Source organism: Crinia signifera, chromosome 6 (assembly GCF_055691185.1).
Source record: "Crinia signifera chromosome 6, ASM5569118v1, whole genome shotgun sequence".
NCBI classification, from domain to species: domain Eukaryota; kingdom Metazoa; phylum Chordata; class Amphibia; order Anura; family Myobatrachidae; genus Crinia; species Crinia signifera.
The window spans coordinates 169,657,478-169,682,238 of NC_139222.1; the positions used below are offsets into that span (position 1 = coordinate 169,657,478).

At 44.2% G+C, this 24,761-nt stretch overlaps 2 protein-coding genes across 2 annotated transcripts; one reads left to right on the plus strand and one right to left on the minus strand.

Moving 5' to 3' along the window:
- Positions 1–4,788: 4,788 nt before the first annotated feature.
- On the minus strand, positions 4,789–16,167 carry MRPL27 (mitochondrial ribosomal protein L27). The gene is made up of 4 exons (XM_083148082.1): positions 15,884–16,167; positions 11,749–11,868; positions 6,985–7,052; positions 4,789–5,066 (listed from the first exon to the last, which is right to left on the minus strand). The coding sequence occupies exons 1-4, from the start codon at positions 15,924–15,926 to the stop codon at positions 4,860–4,862; spliced, it is 438 nt and encodes a 145-aa protein (XP_083004208.1). The 5' UTR covers positions 15,927–16,167; the 3' UTR covers positions 4,789–4,859.
- EME1 (essential meiotic structure-specific endonuclease 1) lies at positions 15,791–24,453 on the plus strand. Its single transcript, XM_083148081.1, has 8 exons — positions 15,791–16,368; positions 17,815–17,942; positions 19,983–20,069; positions 20,183–20,298; positions 20,376–20,499; positions 20,600–20,715; positions 22,585–22,774; positions 22,895–24,453. Exons 1-8 carry the CDS (start codon positions 16,029–16,031, stop codon positions 23,063–23,065), a joined length of 1,272 nt encoding a protein of 423 aa, XP_083004207.1. The 5' UTR covers positions 15,791–16,028; the 3' UTR covers positions 23,066–24,453.
- The last annotated feature ends 308 nt before the right edge of the window (positions 24,454–24,761 follow it).

The following is a 24,761-nucleotide window of genomic DNA, read 5'->3' on the forward strand; positions in this document are numbered from 1 at the left end:
GGGACCAAGTAAAGGTGCGTACACACGGGGGAGATATATTGCTCAGTGTCTCCTTTTCATCAAGCGACCAGAGAAAGGGAACCTCTGCTGGCGGTGCCACAGAGGTAATCGGCTGGTGGCAGGAGCAAGCTCCTGTGACCAGCGATAAGAAGGGGGCTGAAAACGGGGAGCGCGCACCCGGCGATTTATCGCTGGGGCACACTCCCATCACTGGCAGCATGGTCGCCAGCGACCATATTCCCAGCGATATCAGCCCCTATCGCAGCCGTGTGTACATGGCTTTAGAGAACATGGAATGTTTAGCAGGCTGGATTCCTGGACATTGGGGGTTAGGCAAAACCCACAATAGGACTGAAACCATTTTGTTTGTCTGATTTTAAAGCTGCTTTCTTGCCACTCATAGCCATTCCAGCCCAGAGCCACTTCATACCCTTATATATGTCAGAACCTCCAACTGTCCTTTATGTGAAGAGACCTCCTCATGACTCAGAGCCCTATCCTCCTGTGCCAGCACAACAGCAAGCATGGTTATGCCAGAAACCTGTGTGTAAATTATTCACAGACAGGTTTGTCTAGTCCAGGTCCAGGCTGCACTCTTCAGTCTCCTCCCCACCATTCCCACAGCGCGTCCCTCAGACTTAAAATACATTGCTGCAAGGTTTAGAAATGCATTGGTGGCCAGCAGCCTTTCAGCAACATGTACTTACAGTTGTACTCATAAATTTACATAACCTAGCAGAATTATATTTTTTGGCCATTAGTCAGAGAATATGAATAACTCACAAACTTTTCTTTCACTCATGGTCAGTGGTTGGGTGAAGTCTTTTATTGTCAAACAACTGTGTTTACTCTTTTTAAATCCTAATGACAACAGAAACTACCCAAATGACCCTGATCAAAATTTTACATACCCTGGAGATTTTGGCCTTATAACATGCACACCAGTTGACACAAACTGGTTTGAATGGCTACTAAAGGTAACCATCCTCACCTGTGATCTTTTTGCTTGTAATCCGTGTGTGTGTGTAAAAAAATGTCAGTGAGTTTCTGGTCTCCTGAAAGACCCTTGCATCGTTCATCCAGTGCTGCACTGACATGTCTGGATTCTGAGTCATGGGGAAAGCAAAATAATTGTCAAAGGATCTGCGGGAAAAGGTAATTGAACTGTATAAAACAGAAAGGCTTGCTGGGCCTTGTAGTTCTATTACAAAACCTAATATCTTATTTTTACCTATTTAATTACCATCAGCCTGGCATCCACTGCCCAGGTGCACTGGGTAAAGGGATTCCCTGGAGGTGTGTGTTGTTTTGTCCGGGGGGAACTTTTTCCCGGGCTGTGGCATGACAACACTGGCTGTTGGAGCCCAGTGCTGGTTTAAAAAATACAGGGGACCCCTTTATTTGTCCCCCATATTTTTGTAACCAAGTGCCCAGTGCTGGTTTATTGAATACAGGGGGGACCCTGCTTTATTTTTTTCCCAGTATTCAGGAAACCAGGACCGGCTCAAAGAGAGGTTTTTTTTTTTTTTTAAAGTTTACATTTTTACAGAGAGGTCTGCACGGATCTCTCTGATCCATGCATTCTTCAACTAAATACAAATGGAAAGTTAGGTCTAGATTTCTAGATTGACGGAGATTACCTCATTACTACTTTTGGAGAGAGACTGTGAGTTTGGAGGTCATGCAAAGCACGTGTATAGTAACAAAATTTAAGTGCAATAATAATCATGTGTAGTTCTGTAACCTAATTAGAGATAATATCAATGTCATTGATCCCATTCAATGCTGGTTATCAAGTAACATAATGCACTGAAAGCATTAAGCCCCGTACACACGGGGGAGATATATTGCTCAGCAATATATTGATGAGCAATATATTGCTCTGTATCTCCTGTTAATCAGCGACTAGAGATGGTTGCTGATGAAAAAGAAACTGCCGGGGGGAGCCCGGCAGTGGAAATCAGCTGGTCGCAGGAGCATGTTCCTGCGACCAGTGATCACTACAGGGGTAAAAACGTGAGCGCGCACCCGGCGATATATCGCCGGTGCACACTCCCATCGCAGGCAATATGGTCGCTCAGCGACCGTATTTCCTGCGATACTACACAAAATCGCCCCCGTGTGTACGCACCTTTAGTGTGATGAGCTACCAGGAAAACTCCAGGCCATCTAGGACACGTAGGTTGTCTTCGATAAAGTTGTCTTAGAACAATGAAACACGTCCGCCTGAACCACACTCTTCTGTTGGACTTTGGACACTTTTCACTGCATACCCCCCTTGGACCAGCTCTCTCTCCCCATTTCCTTCCCCCAAACTCTGGCTTAGTGACTGGACTTATAAATTGTTATACCACCACCTGCATACTTTTGGAGCTGATCCTAAACGTGAGGTACAACAATCTTTTTCCCACAAGTGGATTCAAAAACAAGGTACATGGACACCCATTTCACCAGTTAATCTTGGACCCCATTGTGGAATATACAACCAACCACAGGAGGAGAGTACTAATTAGGAACAAGCAGGACTTGCATAAGTATCATTCCATTGTCCTTCCACCCCCTATTTGAGTGTTTTATTATATGCCATTGTGTACATTTTACTGTGCATTTTATATTATTCAATCGTTTTTATACATTAATTGTATATGATCTCACTATATGAGATTAAATAATTTCTTTTTGTGATACCCAATTGATCATATTCATTATTTTTCATTTCTGAGCGCCCCACAATTTCCTTTTGTTTTTCTTCCAATCAAAATCGTGTTAGGGCAGGGATGAGGAACCTTCGGCCCTCCAGCTGTTGTTGAACTACATATCCCAGCATGCCCTGCAACAGTTTTAGCATGGCCAAATAGCAAAACTTTAGTAGGGCATGCTTGGATGTGTACTTCAACAACATCTGGAGGGCTGAAGGTTCCCCATCACTGTGTTAGGGGAAGCTAGGTTAAGGATAAGTTTAGAAGCCTGAACATGTTAATAACTAAATTAGACACTTAAACACCTACATTTCTTACCAGCGGTTCTTAAACTGTTCACATTTTCAAGGTCACCCAGCAGGTGCACAGGTGTATTTATTACTCACCAACACATTTTAGTTGTGCCAAACACAACCAGTCCCTCCTGTCATGCCAGGCCCTGTGAAACTTTACTAGTGCCAAACAACTTTGTCACCCAAAAATGCATCTTAGTTGCAATGCGATCCAACTAAAGGCAGACCCAATTCTCCTCCGAGCCGCCCGGCAGCTCCCCGGGTGCTCACATACAATTGAGGACTTGATGTGCCATTTTTTGCATGCGATTTATCACATGTAGAAAAAAAAAAAAAACGGGGAGCTGCAGGGCGGTGCGGAGCAGTGGGGGTAGGCAGTGGCAGCTCTCAAATGAGTGGTCGGCGGGGATGCTGGCGAAAAAGCAGTGCCGGTGGTAAAACAGTGGGGCGGGCTGTCACTGTGCAGCAGCGGCAATTACAACTTAAAAAAAAAAAAGTGTCAAATAACTCTCCAACTCTCAGCCAATCAGCGGCCACTGAGTGGCTGAGAGTGCTCTATCTCAGCCAATCAAGAGCCGGAGAGTCATTTGACTTTATTTTTAAGTTATATTTGCCGCAGCTGCCCGCCCGCTGCGGTGCTGTGGACACTGATCACCGCTGCACACAGTGACAGCACGCTGATGATCCCCACCACAGCTGCTCTGCTTCCTCATGGGTACTTGGGGTACCACCTTCCCTCATTCAAGAGCCGCCGTTGCCCGCCCGCTGCAGGAGTTCAGACGTGATCGCATATGCTACATTTCCGACCTCCTGATCCGGTCCGATGCGCACGGGACCGCGCATCGGATCGAATGTCAAACGCATGTGATTTTGGTCCGAATTCACCCGATTTGTTGGCCCAAGTGCCGAAATCGCGTGGAATCTGTCCAAAATTGCATAGTGTATGGGGGCCTTAAGATGCACCAAGAGACTGCACCGATTAATATAGTATGCAACGGAGTCTGAATATGTGTGCAACGAGTTATGCTGTGGATGCAGCTTTTTTGTCCTATGCAAAGTTCCATTATATTTCATATACAGACTTAAGGGGTAATTTAGACCTGATCACACCACCAGCATTCAGTTAGGATTCCGCCCTGCTTCAGGGAAATCCTTCCTTGCGAATTAGTGTGATCGCTGTACAAATGGACATGTACAGCTACAATATGTCCAAAACCAATCATAACAGGCTTACCATCAAAATATTTTTACACTGGGCTGAAGAGTAGCCAGAGACTTCTGCGGCTGATGTCACACACCCTCACCTGAATCACTTAGCCGTGCCTGCATTGTCTCGGACACTCCCAATGGTTTTTCCTGACAAGCCTGCGTTTTTCTTAGCACACCCACTAAACGGTCAGTTTGCACCCCCCAAAATACGTTAGTTTTTTAGCGCTGAGACAGTGACACCTTTCTGATGGCTCGATGTACACAAACTGTTTTATGCACTAAATTTGAAACCGTTTTAAATGAACTTTATGCTTTGTGTATAAGGTGTATACAAAGCATGAAAGAATTCGGTGTTAAACTAGGGTCCCATCCCCAAGAAACCTCATTATGGTATGCAATACTCCAAATACAAAATCCAAAATACTTCTGGTCCCAAGAAATTTGGATATGAGAGAATCAACTTGTAGTGAAAGCTCCAGCGAGCCACCAAGCCTGTAGCGTGGGCAGCGAGTCCTGCGAGGGGACTCAGACACGCGGCCATGCTGCCGCCGTGAAACTAAACAAGTACCAAAAAAAAAAAAGAAATGGAAGCTTGAGCATTTTTTTATTTTATAATAAAGCAACATTTTATTAATTTATTTACAATACAAATCACTTATCACATCATTTCCACAAGTTTAAAACTATGTTCTTTAGGCTTAGGAATTACATTAATGAAGGTTTTGTACAGAACGGCACCAAAAGGCAGTTTGCAGATGACATCAGTGTTTTCACTGCTGCGAGGAGGTGGTATATATACTTCTTTTGTGTAACGCACAACTCCATCCTCCAAAGCAAACAATGTTTTGTTACGTCCAATTCCCACCTACAGAAAGCAGAGAAAAGGTGCTGAAATAAGTGTACACAAGAACAAAAAGTCCTATTCGTGCACATGTATAAGCACATTGCACATTAATATGGTACTTGTATATTAGCACGGCGTGTTCGCGCGGGCAGCCTAGATAGCATAGTCAGTCAGAAGTAGCGTTCCCGCTCCCTGTCAGATTCAGTCAGAGGGGAAGTGACTGCGTAATGGCTGCAGAACCTGTCACAATGTTCAACTTGCCGCAGGCAGAGGAGGAGGCAGTGTTTTTTTTTCCAGCCGCATAATTTGCTGCCAGTGACACAAACTTGTATTAATGGACACCCAATGCACTTAAATATGAATGAGTGCAAGTGGCGCTGCCATGTTAAAACGTGTCATAAGAAGGTGAGCCTCCGTGCGGCACATTGGTTCCCAGGTTGCCGTTTACCTTTTCTTACGCTTATACAGTTTATTTATTCATGGGCGGAGGAGCTCACAAGTATATCTTTCTGTGAGCGGCAACTTAAGTTGTCAAATAAAACAACTGTGCTATACAATAACCTGATGCGGGAGGCCTGCACCGTGGACCTAATGTCACAGCCCCAATGCCGTATTGGTGGTCCAGGGAAAATCGTTGAAGAAGTCGAGAAGAGCCTCTTTGTACAGAGGAAAAGTCATGTGGGACGGATGCAGCCTCAACAGTGGCTATTCGGAGGCATTTCAAGAGACACCAGTGAGCAGTGCTCCCTCTAAGCTGTGCGCGCGCACACAACTCGACGATCGTGCGCACAGACATTACAACAGAGCGCACAAAGTAGCAGTGGTCCCTTTTTGCAGTTGTGGACTCAATTGTGTGCTGTGTTTTGAATGTTTACTTCAAAATGATATTAAACATTTAAAGTTAACACAAATGCTGAACGCCATTTTCCAGTTATATATAAGTGATGCACAAAAATTGAAATTTCCTTTTAAAGTTGCACAGCCAAAATATTTTGCCACACAAATTAGAGGGAACATTGCCAGTGAGTGCCAATAATCCAGCACCCTTGGTTCCAGTACTGTGCGGTTCTGAAACACCTGCTGTCACCATCTTGGAGCAGGAGAGAGGCGGGTCGCTCCCTGCCAATTACATCACCGGCAGTCCGTCAACAGGCGACAGCTGCCGTACTGCATCCATTCTGCCGGATTATAGGTGGCACATACAGTGGAATGGTGACAGCTTTCCCTCCCTCCTACCCCCCACCAACTCCTCCTAAACCTCACACATACTAAACCACCCACCCCCCATAGCTTTGGGCTGTGTACACACTAGTAGATATATCTGTAGATGAATTGATCTGCAGATAGGCACAGAGTGAAGTAGGTGGCGGGGGCAGCAGAGAAGCACAGAGTGAATTGGGGCAGCCGAGAGACACACACAGGAGGGGGAAAAGAGTGAAGGGGGGCAGCTGAGGGGCATGGAGTGAAGGAGAGGGCAGCTGAGAGACACACAGTGAAGGAGAGGGCAGCTGAGAGACACACACAGGAGGGGAACAGAGTGAAGGGGAGCAAGAGTGGGCAGCAGAGAGGCACAGAGTGAAGGAGGGGGCAGCTGAGAGACACAGAGTGAAAGGAGGGGGGAGTGTGTGTATCTCTGCAGTGCAGCCCAAACCAGCAGCAAATGCTAGAGGTAGAAATCGGACAGAATTAAACTACCGTTTATGTGTGGGAGTCTGAGGGTAGACAGTCTGAGGGTACATGACATATGCTGGGTCCCACGTATACATGTTATGCTGTCCGGATGCAGACGTTATTTCTTGCGCCCGATTACTCCTTTGTGAGCTTTTTGTACATTATGGACAAACCTTTCTATAAAGGAACATGCCCTTTTAAGCTTATGTTAATTATAGCCTGCAAGCTGACGATTGAAAAATCATGAATTATTTCAATTGTGACTCACTTGAGACCCTGGATGCCAGCGCATTACTCTCTGGGTAGCAAGAATGTTTCCAGCATGGACAAATTCACCTGAAAGAGAAATGAATGGAACGCATATAGAATTAGAATTCCCAATACAGAGCTGTCTCCACATTTAGGGGGTGATTCAGACTGGTTTGCAAAGCACATTTGGTTTGCTATTGGACAAAACCATGTGCACTGCAGGTGGGGTAGATATAACGTGCAGAGTTACATGTGGGTGAGTTATTTTGTTTCTGTGCAGGGTAAATACTGGCTGCTTTATTTTACACTGCAATGTCGATAGCAGTTTGAAGTAAACACCCCACCCAAATCTAATTCTCTCTGTACAAGTTACATCAGCCCCACCTGCAGTGCACACAATTTTGTCCATTTACAAACCATCCTGAATCACCCCCTTAAAAAAAACAGATGTCTATAATAAGAGAATACTTTACCAAGATTACATGGCATAAAAGCATGTCCTGCATGTCTCTGGTAAGGAGGTAGCTGCTCACACGGTGCTGCACCTACTGGTAATGCTAGAAGACCTTTCATGTCTTTCAGGAGCTGCAGTTACCTTTACACCATGCAAGGGGTATGTAGAGAAAAATGCTCACTACATCACTATGTTCCCTCGGCCCCCATACATTAGGCCGACTTGTCCTTAGGACAAGTCGGACCCAGTACTCCTGTGAGCCGCCCGGCAGCTCCCCGGGAGGCTCACATACAATTTGGCACTTGATGAGCCAAATTTTACATGTGATAAATCGCTTGCAATTTATCACATGTACGGGGAGCTGCAGCGGGCGGTGAGGGGCAGGTTGCGGGCGGTGAGGGGCATGGGGGCCGGTGGTGATCAGGGGCAGCAGTGGGGCGGGCAGCGGGGGTACTGAGTGCTGACCTGGGGGCGGTGTGGTCAGCAGCAGGGCTCATCAGGGGGACGCCGGAGCGGGCAGCGGGTCCTGACGCTGTAACTAGCCGGCGGCGCCTGTGTGTGATGATCTGGCCGGGCGCTGTGATCATTCACATATATCATTCAGCAGCGCTGCGGGACGGACGGGGCCGGGCAGTGGCGGGTATTATATTTTTTAAAACACCTGTCAAATGACTAGCCGTTCTCTGATTGGCTGACAGCTCTCAGCCAACAGTCAGTCATTGGCTGAGAGCTCTCAGCCAATCAGAGAACGGCTAGTCATTTGACAGGTGTTTTAAAAAATATAATACCCGCCACTGCCCGGCCCCGTCCGTCCCGCAGCGCTGCTGAATGATATATGTGAATGATCACAGCGCCCGGCCAGATCATCACACACAGGCGCCGCAGGCTAGTTACAGCGTCAGGACCCACTGCCCGCTCCGGCGTCCCCCTGATGAGCCCTGCTGCTGACCACACCGCCCCCAGGTCAGCACTCACCGGCGCTGCCAGCTAACAGGGAGGTCGGACGTGATCGTATGTACTGACCGTCCGACCTCCCTGATCCGATCCGATGCGCACGGGACCGCGCATCGAATCGGATCAGATGACACAGTCCTGCGATTTTGGGCCGATTTCACCCGGTTATCGGCACAAAGAGTCGAAATCGGATGAAATCGGCCCAAAATCGCATAGTGTATGGGGGCCTTAAATGTTTAACAATGGATTTTGGAATACTGTACTAAATATTTAACCATACTCCTGACACATGGAATTAACCCATTAGGGCATTCTGAACAACAGTTGCATGTGTGGTTGGTAGGATGGGAAGTACAAATGAGTCATTGCTCATTGAACCTGCAACTCCTATAGTCACGGGTCACTTGCTGCAAGTAGAGTCCATACTCATGGGATTGCATGGGTGCATATGCTCCAGCGAACAGGTGACACACAGGTGCGACGTGGCTGCACATGAAAATTGGACAGAAAATGGACAATAAGGTGTTCCCTCCACAGGCGCCACAGACAAATGAAGGGAGTGATATGTCCCGGAATGATGGGTTGTGTGGTCGGAAAAGAGGACCCATCATTCAGGGACGCATCACTCCCGTCATTTGTCTCTGGTGCCTGTGGAGGAAACACCTTATTGTCTGTTGTTAGTGGTGTGTGTGTGTGTGTGGGGGGGGTCACCATTTGGGGTGCACCCACTGTTTGGCTACCGTGCACACTGTTTTGTGTTTCTCCCATTTCTTTTCATTGCACAATTTCTCTATTCCCAATTTGACCCAAAAAGAGAAGGAAAAAAGAGAACACAATAGTGTAATACACTTTGATAAACTGATATATTTCTTAAGGTTTTAAAATAATTATAAAAGCAAGTGAGGTGGGGGAATTACATGAACCATTTCAACTCGAAATCTTTGTTCAGACCTCCCGGGGCTAAGGTCTGATGTTGGAATATCATGGTCATTTCATTTTTTGCTAAATTTGTTGCTAAATCTCCCCCCCCTCCCCCACTACTCACTGTGATTTTTTTTAAAATATAAAAGTTTTTAATAAAAACTGGATTGCAGTCATGATGTATTTTAAAATACATCATGACTGCAATCCAGATTTTATTAAAAGCTTATATATATATATATATATATATATATATATATATATATATATATATATATATATATATATATATATATATATATATATATATATATATATATATATATATATATATATATATGGTACTTATGTAGTAACTGGGCTGCCGATTTTGAAATCGGGTCCATCGCATCGCATCGCACCCGACCATATCGCATGCGATGCGATGCGATGCGATGGACCCGATTTTTCCATAGGATTCAATGTTAAAATGGACTCTGTCCATTTTAACATAGAATTCAATGGGAAAAGGGGTCCTTTTCATACCCCTACTATCCAAGTGGGCATGGAGTTGGATATAAACCTGTGGCGAGCGTAGCGAGCCACCGAGCCCGAAGCGTGGCGAGCGTAGCGAGCCCCGCGAGGGGACACAGAATACCGTTCGCTCGCCACGCTTCGGGCTCGGTGGCTCGCTACGCTCGCCACAGGTTTATATCCAACTCCATGCCCACTTGGATAGTAGGGGTATGAAAAGGACCCCTTTTTCCCATTGAATTCCATGTTAAAATGGACTCAGTCCATTTTAACATTGAATCCTATGGAAAAATCGGGTCATCGCATCGCATCGCATGGTCGTATGCGATGCGATGCGATATCGCATCGCATCTGATTGTATGCCTTAACTTAAGGCATACAATCAAAAAATCGGCAGCCCAGATACTACATAAGTACCATATATATATATATATATATATATATATATATATATATATATATATATATATATATATATATAAAATCACGGCGAGTAGTGGGGGGGGGTTGATTTAGCAAAAAATGAAATGACCATGATATTCCAACATCAGACCTTAGCCCCGGGAGGTCTGAACAAAGATTTCGAGTTGAAATGGTTCATGTAATTCCCCCACCTCACTTGATTTTATAATTATTTTAAAACCTTAAGAAATTGGGATTTTTAACAATAATTATCAATGTTATTAATTCAGGAAGTGAACTTTTATAGTGTATGTTGTTTATTTGCACCTTATCAATATGAAGACCTGTTTTAATTTTATTTATATTTGTCTCTTCTTGATTATATGTAAATGGCTGGAGAATATAGATGCAAATCCAAATTATGGACATAGAATTAAAAGTGAATCGGCAAAAATCTGTGGAATGCAAACAAAACGGAGCCGAGTACCGGAAGTCCGGGTCCGTGGAACGCAAACAGCGTCACTTGCGGTATCGGAGGTCTGGACCTGTGGAACGCACGAACGTCACTTCCGGTTCCGGCGGAAGCGGGAAAACAGAGATTACCGCAATTAAGAAACAGCTGATGGCTTTATGGCAAAAGGAAATCATGGAACCGGATCTGTCTGTATATGTATACTTTATGTATAGGCTTAGCTGGATAGAATATTCCATGTCTGGAAATAGGTCTTCCCCGGATAGGGGTATAAATATAGGAACTGTACTACACCTCCTCATGCCTTGAAAAAGAAACCTATAGGGTTTTGAAACGCGTTGGCAAGGAGGAGAGAGGGTGAACCACAGAGGACCTAACACCGGGTGCGAGCTTCCAGGGACGCCTGCTTTATACCACCTGCTCTTTTGTCTACACTTGTGTTGTGGACCAACACACTCGGTGAGAGTCCATTGTGCTATAACCCTGATTTTATGTTGTAATTCTAGGAATAAAAAAACGGTATTACACCATACCAGTCTTTTTCTCTATATCTATGCTCACTGGACAAATCTGAAGCCTTTACGGTGAAGTTACCACCCCCTGAGGACGCGCTAATTGTCTGCCTTAAAAAGCAGACCACCTTGAAGGGTACACGTCCAGTCAATTGCATACAGCTTGAAAAGAGTGTTATATCAAAGTGTATTACACTAATGTGTTCTCTTTTTTCCTTCTCTTTTTGGATCAAATTGAGAAATCGGGAATAGAGAAATTGGTCAGCGCCCAGGAATTGTCAGTATTTCTTTTTGTCTTTACAGTATTTTTTGTATGATTGGTGTCTTCATACTAACTGAGCAATTCCAAAGGCAGCGGCAGGCGCAAGGGTCTCCCTCATTCACTCTATTGTACTATTGTGGTAACTTGACTTTTTAATCACTAATTGACACTTCACTTTATGTACATTTTAGGATTTGTAGTAATGGTTGGTTGTACTTACTGTATGTAAACATAAAATAATTTATGATGACACAATGACAACAGCTAAAGTGCTGCACATTCAAGGGTCATACCATCTAATTTCTTGTATCCGTATCTCCTGCCTGGACTTTTTCCTCCTAAATTCTTTGTACTGGTTCCAGCTTTCTTTGATGCATCTCTGGCCAGGATCCATGTCACTGGAGAGGGCAAAACTAAGAAAAGACACATTTGTTAGGATTTGGTTCAGAGGGTCGAGTGTCATTAGCTTGGCAGGTTCTAAGTCGACATGCACAAGGTTGACATGGAAGTAAGGCTGACACAAGGAAAAGGTCTACATGGAAATGAATGATACATAAGAACTTTGACATAACTTTTTCATGTTAAAGGGGTGTTAATATTTAGCACATGGTCCCCCAATTAGTGTACCACTACGCTGTTTTGTGCAAGGTTACCTGTTCCCAAATGTATTCTATGAGAGAGAGAGAGAGAGAGAGAGAGAGAGAGAGAGAGAGAGAGAGAGAGAGAGAGAGAGAGAGAGAGAGAGAGAGAGAGAGAGAGAGAGAGAGAGAGAGAGAGAGAGAGCGCTAACTAGCTCATGATGTTTTGTGAAGTTGTAATCCGAATACCATGTTCTCATTGCCGCCCCTGCAAACACCCGGGTTTTTGGCGGGGCACAGATCATCTCAGCTCACAGACCCCGTTCATTCTGCACCTTAGACCCCAGAAATTCCCGTATCTGCCCCGTTCACACTGCTTCCCTGGTCTGCCCTACCAACAAGTATGAGAAATCTAAGTGCCCCTTTCACTTGTGAGATTTTGTCAGATTTGACCCAATTCAGATGGATTGGGCCAATTTATCTGACAAAATCTTTTGTTCCTGATGTGTAGGACCCATTGTGCATTGGGTCTAACCAAGAGATTGATCCTCCTGCACATAGGATGGTACTTGTTTCCTAGCAGGGCGCCCAGATTTCTTACGTACGCAAATGTAGTGAAATTGCATCGCATGGTATGTTTTTACCGTGCGATGTGGTCTCATTTATTTTAATGTTGACTGTTGTTGTAATTACAAATGTATATAATTCTGACAATTCTTCCCTCAGGTGATGGATGACCTGCTGTGGCCGACAGCCGGATCCGAACTTACAGGTGCTACTCTCCCTCTTGGGATTCCATGACTCCCATAGACGGAGAGTATAATCTGTTCCTAAACCCTCCCCACTATCCACACCACCCCGAAGCGTGGCTAGCACAGTGAGCCCCGCGAGGGTCGGCGGAACGCGTCCTCCGACCTTTTCATACCCCCACTATCCACGTTGGCGTGGAGTTGATTTTATATAGTGTGAGTACAGCGAGCCCCGCGGAATACATGTAAAGTAATCCGCTGCGCTCGCCACACTATATAAAATCACACCGATGTGGATAGTGGGGGTATGTAAAGGTCGGAGGACGCGTTCCGCCGCCCTTCACGGTGGCGTGGATACTGGGGGTGACTCAAAACAATGCCAGAGGTGCTTACATGCCATGGTAAGCACCCATCACATTTCATGGCATGGGTGCTTGTACAATGCAATATCGCATCGCATTTGGTGCCATGCGATCCTATGCAATATTTCATTGTATAAGCACTCCTGTGCACTGAACATGGACATCGCATCGCACAGCACTATACACGGCACGTGATGCGATGCAATTTTCCTACGCAGAATAGCCCACTAAGCTATTTGCTTAGTGGGCGCCCCGCTAGGAAACAAGTACCCATAGGATAAATCTCAAGTCAATCAGGTCCAACTTGTCCCTCAGACAACTTAGACAAGCGTAAAGAGACCTGAGCAGCCAATACTGGCTGGTGAAAGAGCAGTTTTGATTGTCCATATGGGCACCACCACTCTTCCTCCGCTTGAGATCATGCACCTTGGTGTACTTCTTACGAAGTGCTTTAAGTTTGTTCACAACCTGTTGCTGGGTTTTATGGATGTCACGGGCAGACAGTATTTTTTATATGTTCTAGTCCACTGTCGAATCCTTGACAGTGCCACTCACTTGCTTCTTTATTTCCTCCTCCCCTCTCACAGCCAGCACCTCCTCATCCCTCCACATGTCACCTGATCTCGTTCCCCAATCAGCTTTCTTTTTACGTCCTGTGTGAAAAAACTGGTCGCACCTGTTCACACTGGTGGACACCCGTGTAATTCCCAGGAATAACCATGTGTGCAATTACACCTGGGAATTTCACTCACACTGAGACACGACATGGGAAATGACTGCTTGCCCTGGCAAAAACCCAAGAAGTAAGGCTGACATAAAGAAAATGTCTACATGGAAAAGAATGATACATAAGAAGGTTGACCCAGGTTTTTGCGGCAGTGAGAACGGGGTATGACCACTACCCTATCCATGCTGAAGTCATGTAACTAAAACATCCTTAACCATTTGATTGCCAACACCTCTATGAGAGAAGTACAAAATAGCTGCTAAAAATGCCAATGTTGCTCACATTTATTACATAAATTCAAATAAAAAATGTTGCGTAGAAGAAAAATTATATTGCCTATATGAAGGTAAACATTACAGGTGATTATGATAAATAAAAATGTTTGCTTAGCAATTTTCACACCTATTTTGACAAATTCACTTGGCATTTAAAGGGTTAAATTGTGGTATTCACATACTTCAGCAGCCCTGATTCACGCCTGAAATAAAACTGTAGTACAGTAAGTGCACACATTTTTTTTTAAAGGGCTTTTTATTTGTAATGTACAGTAAGTGATGAAATCTGGATTGTTACACTATGACAATATATTTCACATATTATTCTTAGTTTGATTGTGTTTATCCTCAGCCACTTTGAGGATTTTGATTAAGAAGTCTCACGATTAGTTTTTTCTGTAGCAGGAGCAAGAGTCATACATAAAAGAAAGTAAACACAGGCGAGGAATCAACTATTATCAGTATGTATGTCAGTATACCTCTGCATAAGGCAGAGGTAGTAAATATAGGCCCCCATAAATTACTGCGACTTCTTTGAGAGGAGAAGAAGTTGCAGCAAAACCCCCTTAAGGTGCGTACACACGTACAGATTTTCTGTCTGATCTATCTGGTGGGAACAAAAACCTGGAAATGAATGGGAGCATATGACAATCAAAAATTTCCACCCAAATGCTGGAAAACAGAAAAAAAAATATTGTGATGTTGTAACATCCGCAGCCCTGTATCGTCGGGCATCGCATTTTTAATAACGGCATATGTTCTAACATATGGGGTTATTAACGAAAGGGACAGCTCTTGCGATAAGAGCTGTCCCTTGCGATGCGGTGCCGGCACTGGACTTCCGGGTCTGTGACCCGGGAGTCCATCTGCGCATGCGCAGAGTGACGCACCGGCCGCAGGGCATGCTGGGAGGGATCAGTCAAAATGCATTAGCATATGTCCAGTTTAAGTCACCTGTGACCAATCATGGATGTTCTGAGGTGCGCATTTGCGAACATCTGGTATAAGTGAATCGAGTAAGACAAACAAGGCAGACAGAAAGATGTTACGAAGGTGTGTGTGTGTGTGGGATTCCCTCTCCTTTTCTGACAGTACAAAGTGTGTGGATCCAGTGCAATGAAGTAACCCAATATACAGCTGTTATTTGTTTAGTGCTTGAATGCACAGGACTGGTGCTGTAATTTAATGCCAACAGTATCACCAAAGCCTGAAGTACATGCATCTGTGCGAGCACTAGGGAGTATTGTTATTGAGATGACCTCTGGACGGGGAAAAAGGATGGCAGAACAGTCCCAGCCTGTTAGCCGCTGCCTAGAATGAATGAATGACAGCCAAGTGACATTTGTGTACACACCACGCGTCCCATCCGCTGTATCGCCCGCGCCGTGTCCGTGTGTAGTGGCCGGTGTGAGGGGTGCACGGCCGCCAGGATACTGTACATGGCGTGCAGGGGAACCGGGCGGTACTGGGGTCTCCCTATGGCAGACATGCCGCAGCTAGCCACGGATACACAGGGTATGGGAGGTTCGGGAATGGGATACACACTAATCAGCCGCCATTCCTGACAGCCTTCTCCAGGCAAAGGTGCTGCGATGTGAGTGACGGTGAAATGGCAGCGTGCACCAAGCCGCACATGCGGGGCACTGGGCGGCGGCAGGTCCCACGTACCAGTCACATACCGGCATGTACAGCGATAACGCCGCAGCACGGCGACACGTGAGCGAAAGGCGCACTTACCAAGCAGCCGGGTCACCCCGCCGAACACCGACATGGCGCACATCCGGGAGATTCCGCCGTCACTTCCGCTTCCTCGTTATTATTACACCCTTTTTTTTTTTTTTTCGCAGCGGCAACTTTGAATGCTAAAGAATAAGCGGCCGCCATGAGCTCCTCGTTCGGGGACAGTGACGCCGAGGATCTGCCCCAGGTGCACTTTCTGGCCCCCATCGCATCCCGCAGCTGCCGCCCTGCTGCTATTATGGTTGTGAGCAGCGACGAGGAGCTGCCGGCGGAACTCCCCTTGTTCAAGCGCCTGACCGCTGCCGGCCCCTTGTCCCGGGACCCGCCTCCTGCCCGGCCCCCGGGGGCCCCTGCCGCGACACGTGACCCCTCGCTGAAGCCCCAGAAGAGCTCCGCGTCACGTGACCTTGCCGCCAGAGCCGCCCCCCAGCCCAAGGCGGGGAAGAAGAGGCCGGAGGCGGTCACAGTGCACATAGATACCGGTACCCTGCTCCATCCATATACCCCCCTCCCTGCCCCAGTCACGCAAACACGTATATTGTATATTACTGTATATTGTTATAACAGAGAATACTGTAATATAATAATTCTAGGTTTATTAAACATTGAAAGTAATGATGGTCAGGTTACACCATTTACACTTGTAGAACATAAATATATTTTTTGTTACACAAGCGCCTCTTTAGAAATCTATTTAGCATTTGCAACAGGTTTGCTTTTTTATTATTATTATAAACAATTTAAAAGCTGGGGGAAGTCTCAATGTCTAACTGCTGAATAGTTTGTAATTGTTTTATCCAACAAGTCATGGTCATTAATAGTCATTGAGTAGTGGTCAGGCATCCTGTGTATCTCTGGGAGCATGGCTTTTTTAGTAAGCAAGCAGGACTTTTCTGGACTTGCTTGTTAGGAGTGGTTTGAGAATCACTGACCTATTTTGTAAAGTCCATCGGATGATTTAGCGTTGCAACTACATTTGTATTGTGTGCACCAAATTAAACGCATATATATTCACCAGTATGCCGCATTGTACATTTCTGTGTGACCAAAATGCCATGCTCTTCGTCATATATTTATTTAATTAATCTTAATAGATGTTGGGATTCCAGGGTTAAACGCATATTTACTAACAGAATATTTTTGTATATTTATTTTTAAATGTTCAGGAATGTGTGTTCTAAACCCTGGAATATACCTCTTGGTATCGTAGCTGTGCATCAGTTAGCACTTGTGCCTGGCCTATACTTAGTCCAAAGAACAGCGGTGCATATGTATTAACAAGAGATAAGTGATCAGCCAATCAGCTCCTTACTGCCAATTTACAAGCTGTGTTTGAGAAAGACACTTATGAGCTGATTTGCTGGTTCTTTATCATCCTCCACTTTGGGGGTATTCAATCCTGGATAAAATATTCCCCAGGTGAAAAAACTGCCAATTTTCGGCCATTATTTGGGCATATTTCACTCCCTCTGTTCAATCCCTGTGCCCCGAGCATCGTCGAAAACTGCATAAATCGGAAAATTGCCGCAAATTCACAAGGTTGGGCCATTTTTCACCCATTTGTTTTTATTTTGTAAAATATTCACTTAAATCAAACATCAAATGCAAAGCATGATTTCTAATGACTATGGAATAAAATATAATAGATATCACTTCCTTTAGCCAGCTTCAAGTTATTTTAGAGGAAAAAATATGGGTTCTTATTTTGTGGAAGGGTACCAACATATAAGTCCATATCTGTATGTAATGCCCCAATACCAACCAGATTCATTTTCAATACCCCCAATGGAGATTCACCAGTAGATACGTACACTGTGCGACAGAATGTGCACACAATCAAAAGATCTCTCCCCAAAACAGGCATGCGGGCCTCTATATGTTTACTTATATTTTTATAAACATCTAGCATAATAAGCATATCTTTCCAGGTCTTTTACAGGATGGATCTGGTGGACAAGTGCTAAGTGCTTTGCAAGCTCAAGAGATCCAGTGTGTGATCCAATCACAGATCGTGCCACGGAGCATTACCTGGAGCAGGACAGGGGAAAATATAAATGTGAGTAACAGAGACAGTCAAGGTGCAAGCTATTTAATAACAGTGTCCCAACAAACCGCAGACTCTGCAAACAAAGTACTGCATTACATAACAAAATACATATCTAAAGGAAACTTGACCATAGATACATTTAATACACTGGGGATTTTCAAAGCAGAATATTTTGGCTGAAGGATGTAAAGGTAAATATTATTAAATGCAAAACCAGGAGTCTTCTGCATTTAGTATCATTATCGTTTGAAATCATATCGTTTTTAAAATCCACCAACTAGCAGCGTACTTAATAAATATACCCTCACATTTCTAGTATTTGTTTTCATTCATCACCTTATGTCAGTGTTTCCCAAGTGCAGCCAATAGGGATCCTAACAGTTCATGTTTACAGATCTCCTATTTGGTGCACAGGTGCATTCATTACTAGCTGACACATTTTAAATGATCCACATGTGGAGCTAATTATTCCAGTTGTGATACTAAGGAGATCTGTAAAACATGCACTAAGGCAGGGGTCTTCAACCTTTAAGACAGTGTGGGCCACATTAAAAAATTCAACGAAGCCCGAGGGCCACTAAGCTCTACTGTGGTATTTAGCACAGCTCTTAATAGATAGACAGCACAGCCCCCGCATAGATAGTTGGCACAGCTGCCCATACACATAAACCCTGCCCCCAATATATAGTCTGCACCAGGGCTATTTCTAAACAATTAGGGTCCCAGTGCGAACAGAATAAAAATGCAGCCCCACATACATAACTTGGCATTTAAGAAATTGCGCGCGCCCCAAAAAGGGGTGTGGGCTAATTATAAGGGGCATGGTCTAATTATAAGAGTGTGAACTAGTAGGAAGAAAAATTACCTGACACCTCACTTTTGCAACCTGCATGACCAGACATTGATTACCGCAGGAATGGTTGTTGTCCTTCCACGCTTAAGTTGGCTGTCTAAAGGCCGCACAGGGACATATAAACATGAAGGCCCATTACACCATGATGCCCATTGCACATTATGCCTCACACCATGATGCCCATTGCACCTTGCACTATAAGGCCCCCAATACTCCTGCTTATGCATATGATGCCCCCAGTAGTGTCCCTCATAAAATGCCACCAATAGTGTCGCTCATAAAATGCCACCAGTAGTGTCCCTCATAAAATGCCACCAGTAGTGTCCCTCACAAAATGCCCTAGTATTGCCCTCCATAGTCAGCACTGCATTGCACAGCATGCCAGCCCTCCCTTAGTCAGAACCACATTGCACTGCCAGCCCCACCTCCCTCATAGTCAGCACCCTCCCCATACACAGGGCCACATTGCACTGCCAGCCCCTCCTCCCCCATAGTCAGCACCGCGGTAGCTAGCCGGCATCACCCTCTCCTGAGACACTTGCCTTAGTGTCCCTTGCAGAGGTCTCCTTCAGAGGGCTGCTGCTGCTGGCGGCCAAGGAGCATGCAGGGACAGGTGTGCGGCTGCCGGCGGTTGTCACACTCACTCCAGTCTCCCGGCTGTGGGCACAGGCGGGACGGGTGCGCGGCGTCAGGAAGTACACAATGCGCATGTCTGCGCACAGTCCTGCTGCCCCAGCCAGCATATCCACCTCCGCCGCGTCCCACTGCTAAGGGGACAGCGCACGGAAGGATTTTAAGGGGACAGCGCGCGGAAGGATTTTTTTTTTAAATCAGAACGGCATTTAATAAAAAAAACGCAATTCACTGGCGGGCCACCTAATACAACTCGGCGGGCCACTTGTGGCCCGCGGGCCATGGGTTGAAGACCCCTGCACTAAGGGGTCCCTGAGGAATGGAGTTGGAAAACACTGCCTTGTTTATAGTGACCTCTGAATTCTTCATGTGATTTGTTAGTTGGACCAATCACAGAACATCTGTGACCACATAAATCATGAGTCAGAAGCTGTATCTTGTCTGTACCACAGGGTTGCAGAGCCCTCTTTCAATATGGATAGATTATAACCGCACATATTTACCAACATTTGTGGTCACAGAACACTAAAAGAGCTTTATAATATTGTTTTTTTTTATCTTAGGGAGATGCCTTGTGTCAAGAGGAGGCAGAGATTCTGGTCCTTGTTACAGCAGAAGAATTTCTTACAATGATTGAAACCAGTAAGATGGTAGGAAATGTTTCCCGGTCCTTGCCCAGTGCTGCTCATTTCAACGTTAAATCAAAAGCAAACAACCCATTTCATAACCTTTTTTTAATTAACTGACTTTTCTTCTGATACAGGAAGCATACTTTGACCATGGCAAGGTGACCTTAAGCAGCTTTGTGGGCCATATCATGACTAGCAAATCAAGTGCCATCCCTACACTGGTGATAATGGAGATAGAAAAATATTTTAGGTGGGTTTTAGTAGAATTGCAGCAGGCATTTTAGTAGAACCAGGAAACATCACTTATTATTCTCTGGCTTTTAATAGAGATCAGAACACAAAAAGCAGGAAGAAGCTGCAAGACGCTGTCCAAAGAGCAGCTGTAAAAGAGAGGCGGCGTAAAAAAGACACTGAAGAGTTGCCAAAGCTGAGTAGGGTAGATGTGGAAGAGGTGAGATAAGGTCTTGCAGTCCTAGACCGAACTTAGCAAAATTATATTTTGTTGGCTGTAAATTCATTAAAATTCATTACCCATCCTCCCTCTATTTCAGGCCCTGTTGGTCTTACAATTGCACACCGATGCCCATGTTTGTTTCCTGGAAACCTGGAAGGAGTTTTCTGACTTTGTCTGCATGTTTACCAAAGCTCTGATGGAGGCACCAAACAAGTAAAGATACAAGATGTAGAAATGCCTGTTTCATTGGTTTACCCCTTGCCCCTCCTTCAAAACAGACCCTTTATATTGTGAATACTTTAAAAGATTAAAGGGACAAGCACTTACATATGTTGTCTTTTGGAATAGTGCATTCTCAGGGCTACTTAATCTGGTTCCTCTGCTAGAACTCACAAGGGCTGATTAGAGGGAAAACTCCAGTACTTGTGTATTATCACGGCACCCGTTAAGTAGTTTACATACTGTACTATTCAGCGTAGTGTCCCTTCAGCACGGCGGCGGCAGTTCACGGCACCCGTTAAGTAGTTTACTTGCTGTCTTATTCAGCGCAGTGTCCCTTCAGCATGGCGGCGGCAGTCCCTCCAGCATAGTGTAAGCGCTATTTGTGTAGTTTAATCGCCAACTATGACTACGACTGTGACAAGTATTATGTACCACAGGGCGTCCCACAGGGTTGGGTGCGCTGGTCTGCCAGCGTCGTGATAATAAGTATTATGTAGTTTTACACTACGCTGACTATGTAGCTCTGACTACACCAACTACGTTGCGCGCACAGGCGTCGTAATAATACAAATGTAACAAAACTCCTTTTAGTTCAGGGATGGGGAACCTTTGGCCCTCCAGCTGTTGCTGAACTACACATCCCAGCATGCACTGCTACAGTTTTGCTATTTGGCCATGCTAAAACTGTAGCAAAGCGTTCTGGGATGTGTAGTTCATCGGCAGCTGGAGGGCCAAAGGTTCCTCATCCCTGTTTTAGAGATAGATATATATATATATATATATATATATATATATATATATATATATATATATATATATATATATATATATATATATATATATATATATATATATATATATATATATATAGATATAGATATATATAGATATATATATATAGATATATATAGATATATATATATATATAGATATATATAGATATATATGTGTGTGTGTAAACTATTACTTGAAATGAACTTCTAAAAATAGCATCAACTTTGCAGTATAAGGTCACATAAGGAAAATAGAAACAAGAGTGTCTCTCTGCATTTCTTAATTATATTCATGGTTTGACATGGAAGAATTACAACGACACAATCAAATGTATTATAACAAAATAGTTTTTATATAAAAAAAAAATAAGCAAATAAACACAAACAATACACATAACCGTTATGTTAATATTGCCACAAATTAGTGGGCATAGAAATGCAAAAAATGTACCATGGTTAAATAGTGGCTATTCGGCTGGTAGTACAAGCTGTAGTCTGTCTGTATGTGGCGGCTTAAAGCGAACAGTATTGGGTCCCGAGTGCTTGTGAGGCGGCCAAGTCTCTCCTAGTGTTACCCGCAGAAGACACCCAGGCGGTAATGTTGTTCTGTGCGTCCGCAGCGGCTACAGGCACTATATAATCTCCCTTCTCTCAAGCGTGCGTCTGTATTTGGAATATGTAACCACACATAAAGCTGAAATCGTGGCAAAAGTAATGTCTGTCCTCTTGTTCTTTAACGCGTTTCATCCATGGTGGGGACTTTTATCTATGATTCAACTCAAAATGTAATTTTATTGTTAATGTGTGGGTATCTCATCATCACTGTTTTATGGATTTGCCAAGGCTAAATGTATTATTATTGTTATCTGGCTCAATGTTTATTTATTTTTATTTTTTTAAATGGCTGTGACCCAACTTCCAAAATGCTGCAAAACTACTCAGTTACTGTTCATTTTAATTCCTATATTAGTGAACTTTAAGTAATAACTACAAGGTGAGAGAGAGTAAGACATGATTATAGCACAAGTAAACTTATTGCACATGTGACATAACTGCTCCTCTGATAACATCTCTACTTTGCTTTCAGGAGGCAGCGAGATAACTCATCCTTCTCTTTTTACCTGGATGGAGAATGGGCGTCAGGTGTGCGAGTAGAACGCTGTGGGAAGGGGTTGCTGGAAGTATGGAAACGGCAAATTCAGCAGTTTAACAGAGTCAGTGTGGAGGTTTCGTGTGCAGTGGTTGCAGCTTACCCCTCTCCACAGTTACTGGTTAAGGTGAGGGGGACACAGTCTGCAATATACAAGTAGCTCATAGAGTTTTTTTCTCTATCCCTGTAGTCCTATGGCTCAAGGCTATTATGTCCCTTCCATAACACATGTGTGTTTATCTTCCAGGCCTATCAACGCTGTCAAACAGAGACAGAGCGACACAATCTGTTGAGTGATATACTTGTACGCCGGGGAGAAGGTGTTACTTCTACTTCCCGACGTGTTGGCCCAGAGATTTCCAAACGGATCTATCTACAACTAATGTGTTCGGAACCAGAGCTATCGCTAGACTTCTAATGGAACAATAGTGCATGTGTGCAAATACAGAAGTATGATGAGGCTTATTTGATAATCTTGTGCATTGGGCAAATCATCAGATAACTTGAGCTGCTATTAGATGCAGCTCAGGCTTGTAAGGAAGTCCTTATTTGTATTATGGGCCTTATTCAGATCTGATCGCAGTACAAATTTGGGTACTTATGTATTATCTGGACTCCCATGTTAAATGCACCCCATTTTTTCATACCCCTACTATCCAACTACGCATGGAGTTGATTTTATATAGTGTGGCGAGCGCAGTGAGCCACCGTGCCCGAAGCGTGGTGAGCGCAGCGAGCCCCGCGAGGGGACGCGGTCTCATAAGAAAAACGGGAGTCCAGATATTACATAAGTACCTAAATTTGTTCTCAAAATGGGCAAAACCATGTGCACTGCAGGTGGGGCAGATGTAACATGTGCAGAGAGAGTTAGATTTGTGTGAGTTATTTTGTTTCTGTGCAGGGTAAATACTGGCTGCATTATTTTTTGCACTGCAATTTAGATTTCAGTTTCAACACACCCCACCCAAATGTAACTCTCTCTGCAGATTACATCTGCCCCACCTGCAGTGCACATGGTTTTGCCCATTTTAAGAACAAATTTGTACTGCAATCAGATCGGAATAATGGCCTATATGTATTTCCTGAAGTGTTTCCTTGTCCTGTTCTTGTATGTTTTAAGTCTTTTTATTGTTTCCAGCCTGTCGCAAATTTTGTCCATTTAAGTATTTTTTAAATAATATACTCGTACTACATTCTAAATCAGTGCTGGCAAACTCCTGGCCCTCCAGCTGTTGTGGAACTACTCCTTCCAGCATGCCCTGCCAGTATTAGCAATCCATTATATTAAATCTGTTGCAGGGTATGCTGGGATGTGTTGTTCCATAACAGCTGGAGGGGCAGGAGTTTGACTGCACTGCTCTACATGAAGTGAACAAACCTGCTATGGAATTACTGTAGACACTGGTATTGTAGCTCCTGCTACCTATACGTCTCTGAATTTTGACAGGCACCAGTCTGAAATAGCCCTTCACTAGGAATGGCAGTGGCACGATCGTGGAAAATCTATATATTAAAGGTATATGGTATGTTCTGTCTGTGAGTGCTCCACCCTTCCCCATGAACATCTCCCACTACATAAAAAGACAGAGTGGAACTGGATAAAGTAGAGGCTTTATGTGAGTGGAATTGAGCTTAAGAAATAATTGGTGCAATGCACAAAATGTGATATAGGGACATTAGTATTATCTAGATTTCTTGTTTTACTTTTAAATGAGATCTGTTTGTTACAATGTTGTGTGCCTTCAGATACTTTTTTAAAATCAGTACTTAATAAATGTATGTTTATTTTTAATATAATTATCTGACTATAGCACATTTATTTATATTAAAGTTAATTTATTCAAACACTGCTTTTTTTTGCCCATTTTCTTTTGTTAAAAATGATGTAAGGTACCACTTGTATATAGCAATGCAATAACTATCAGCATCAGCCTTGTGTATTATGCATTTGGCAAGGCACTGGGGGGCAGATTTATTAAGCTCGGTGAAGTGATAGAGTGTCTGGTTTTTATCACTGGCCAATCAGCTCCTCAAGCTGTGTACACACGGGGGCGATAGGGGCTGAAATCGCTGGAAATATGGTCGCTGGCGACCATATTGCCAGTGATGGGAGT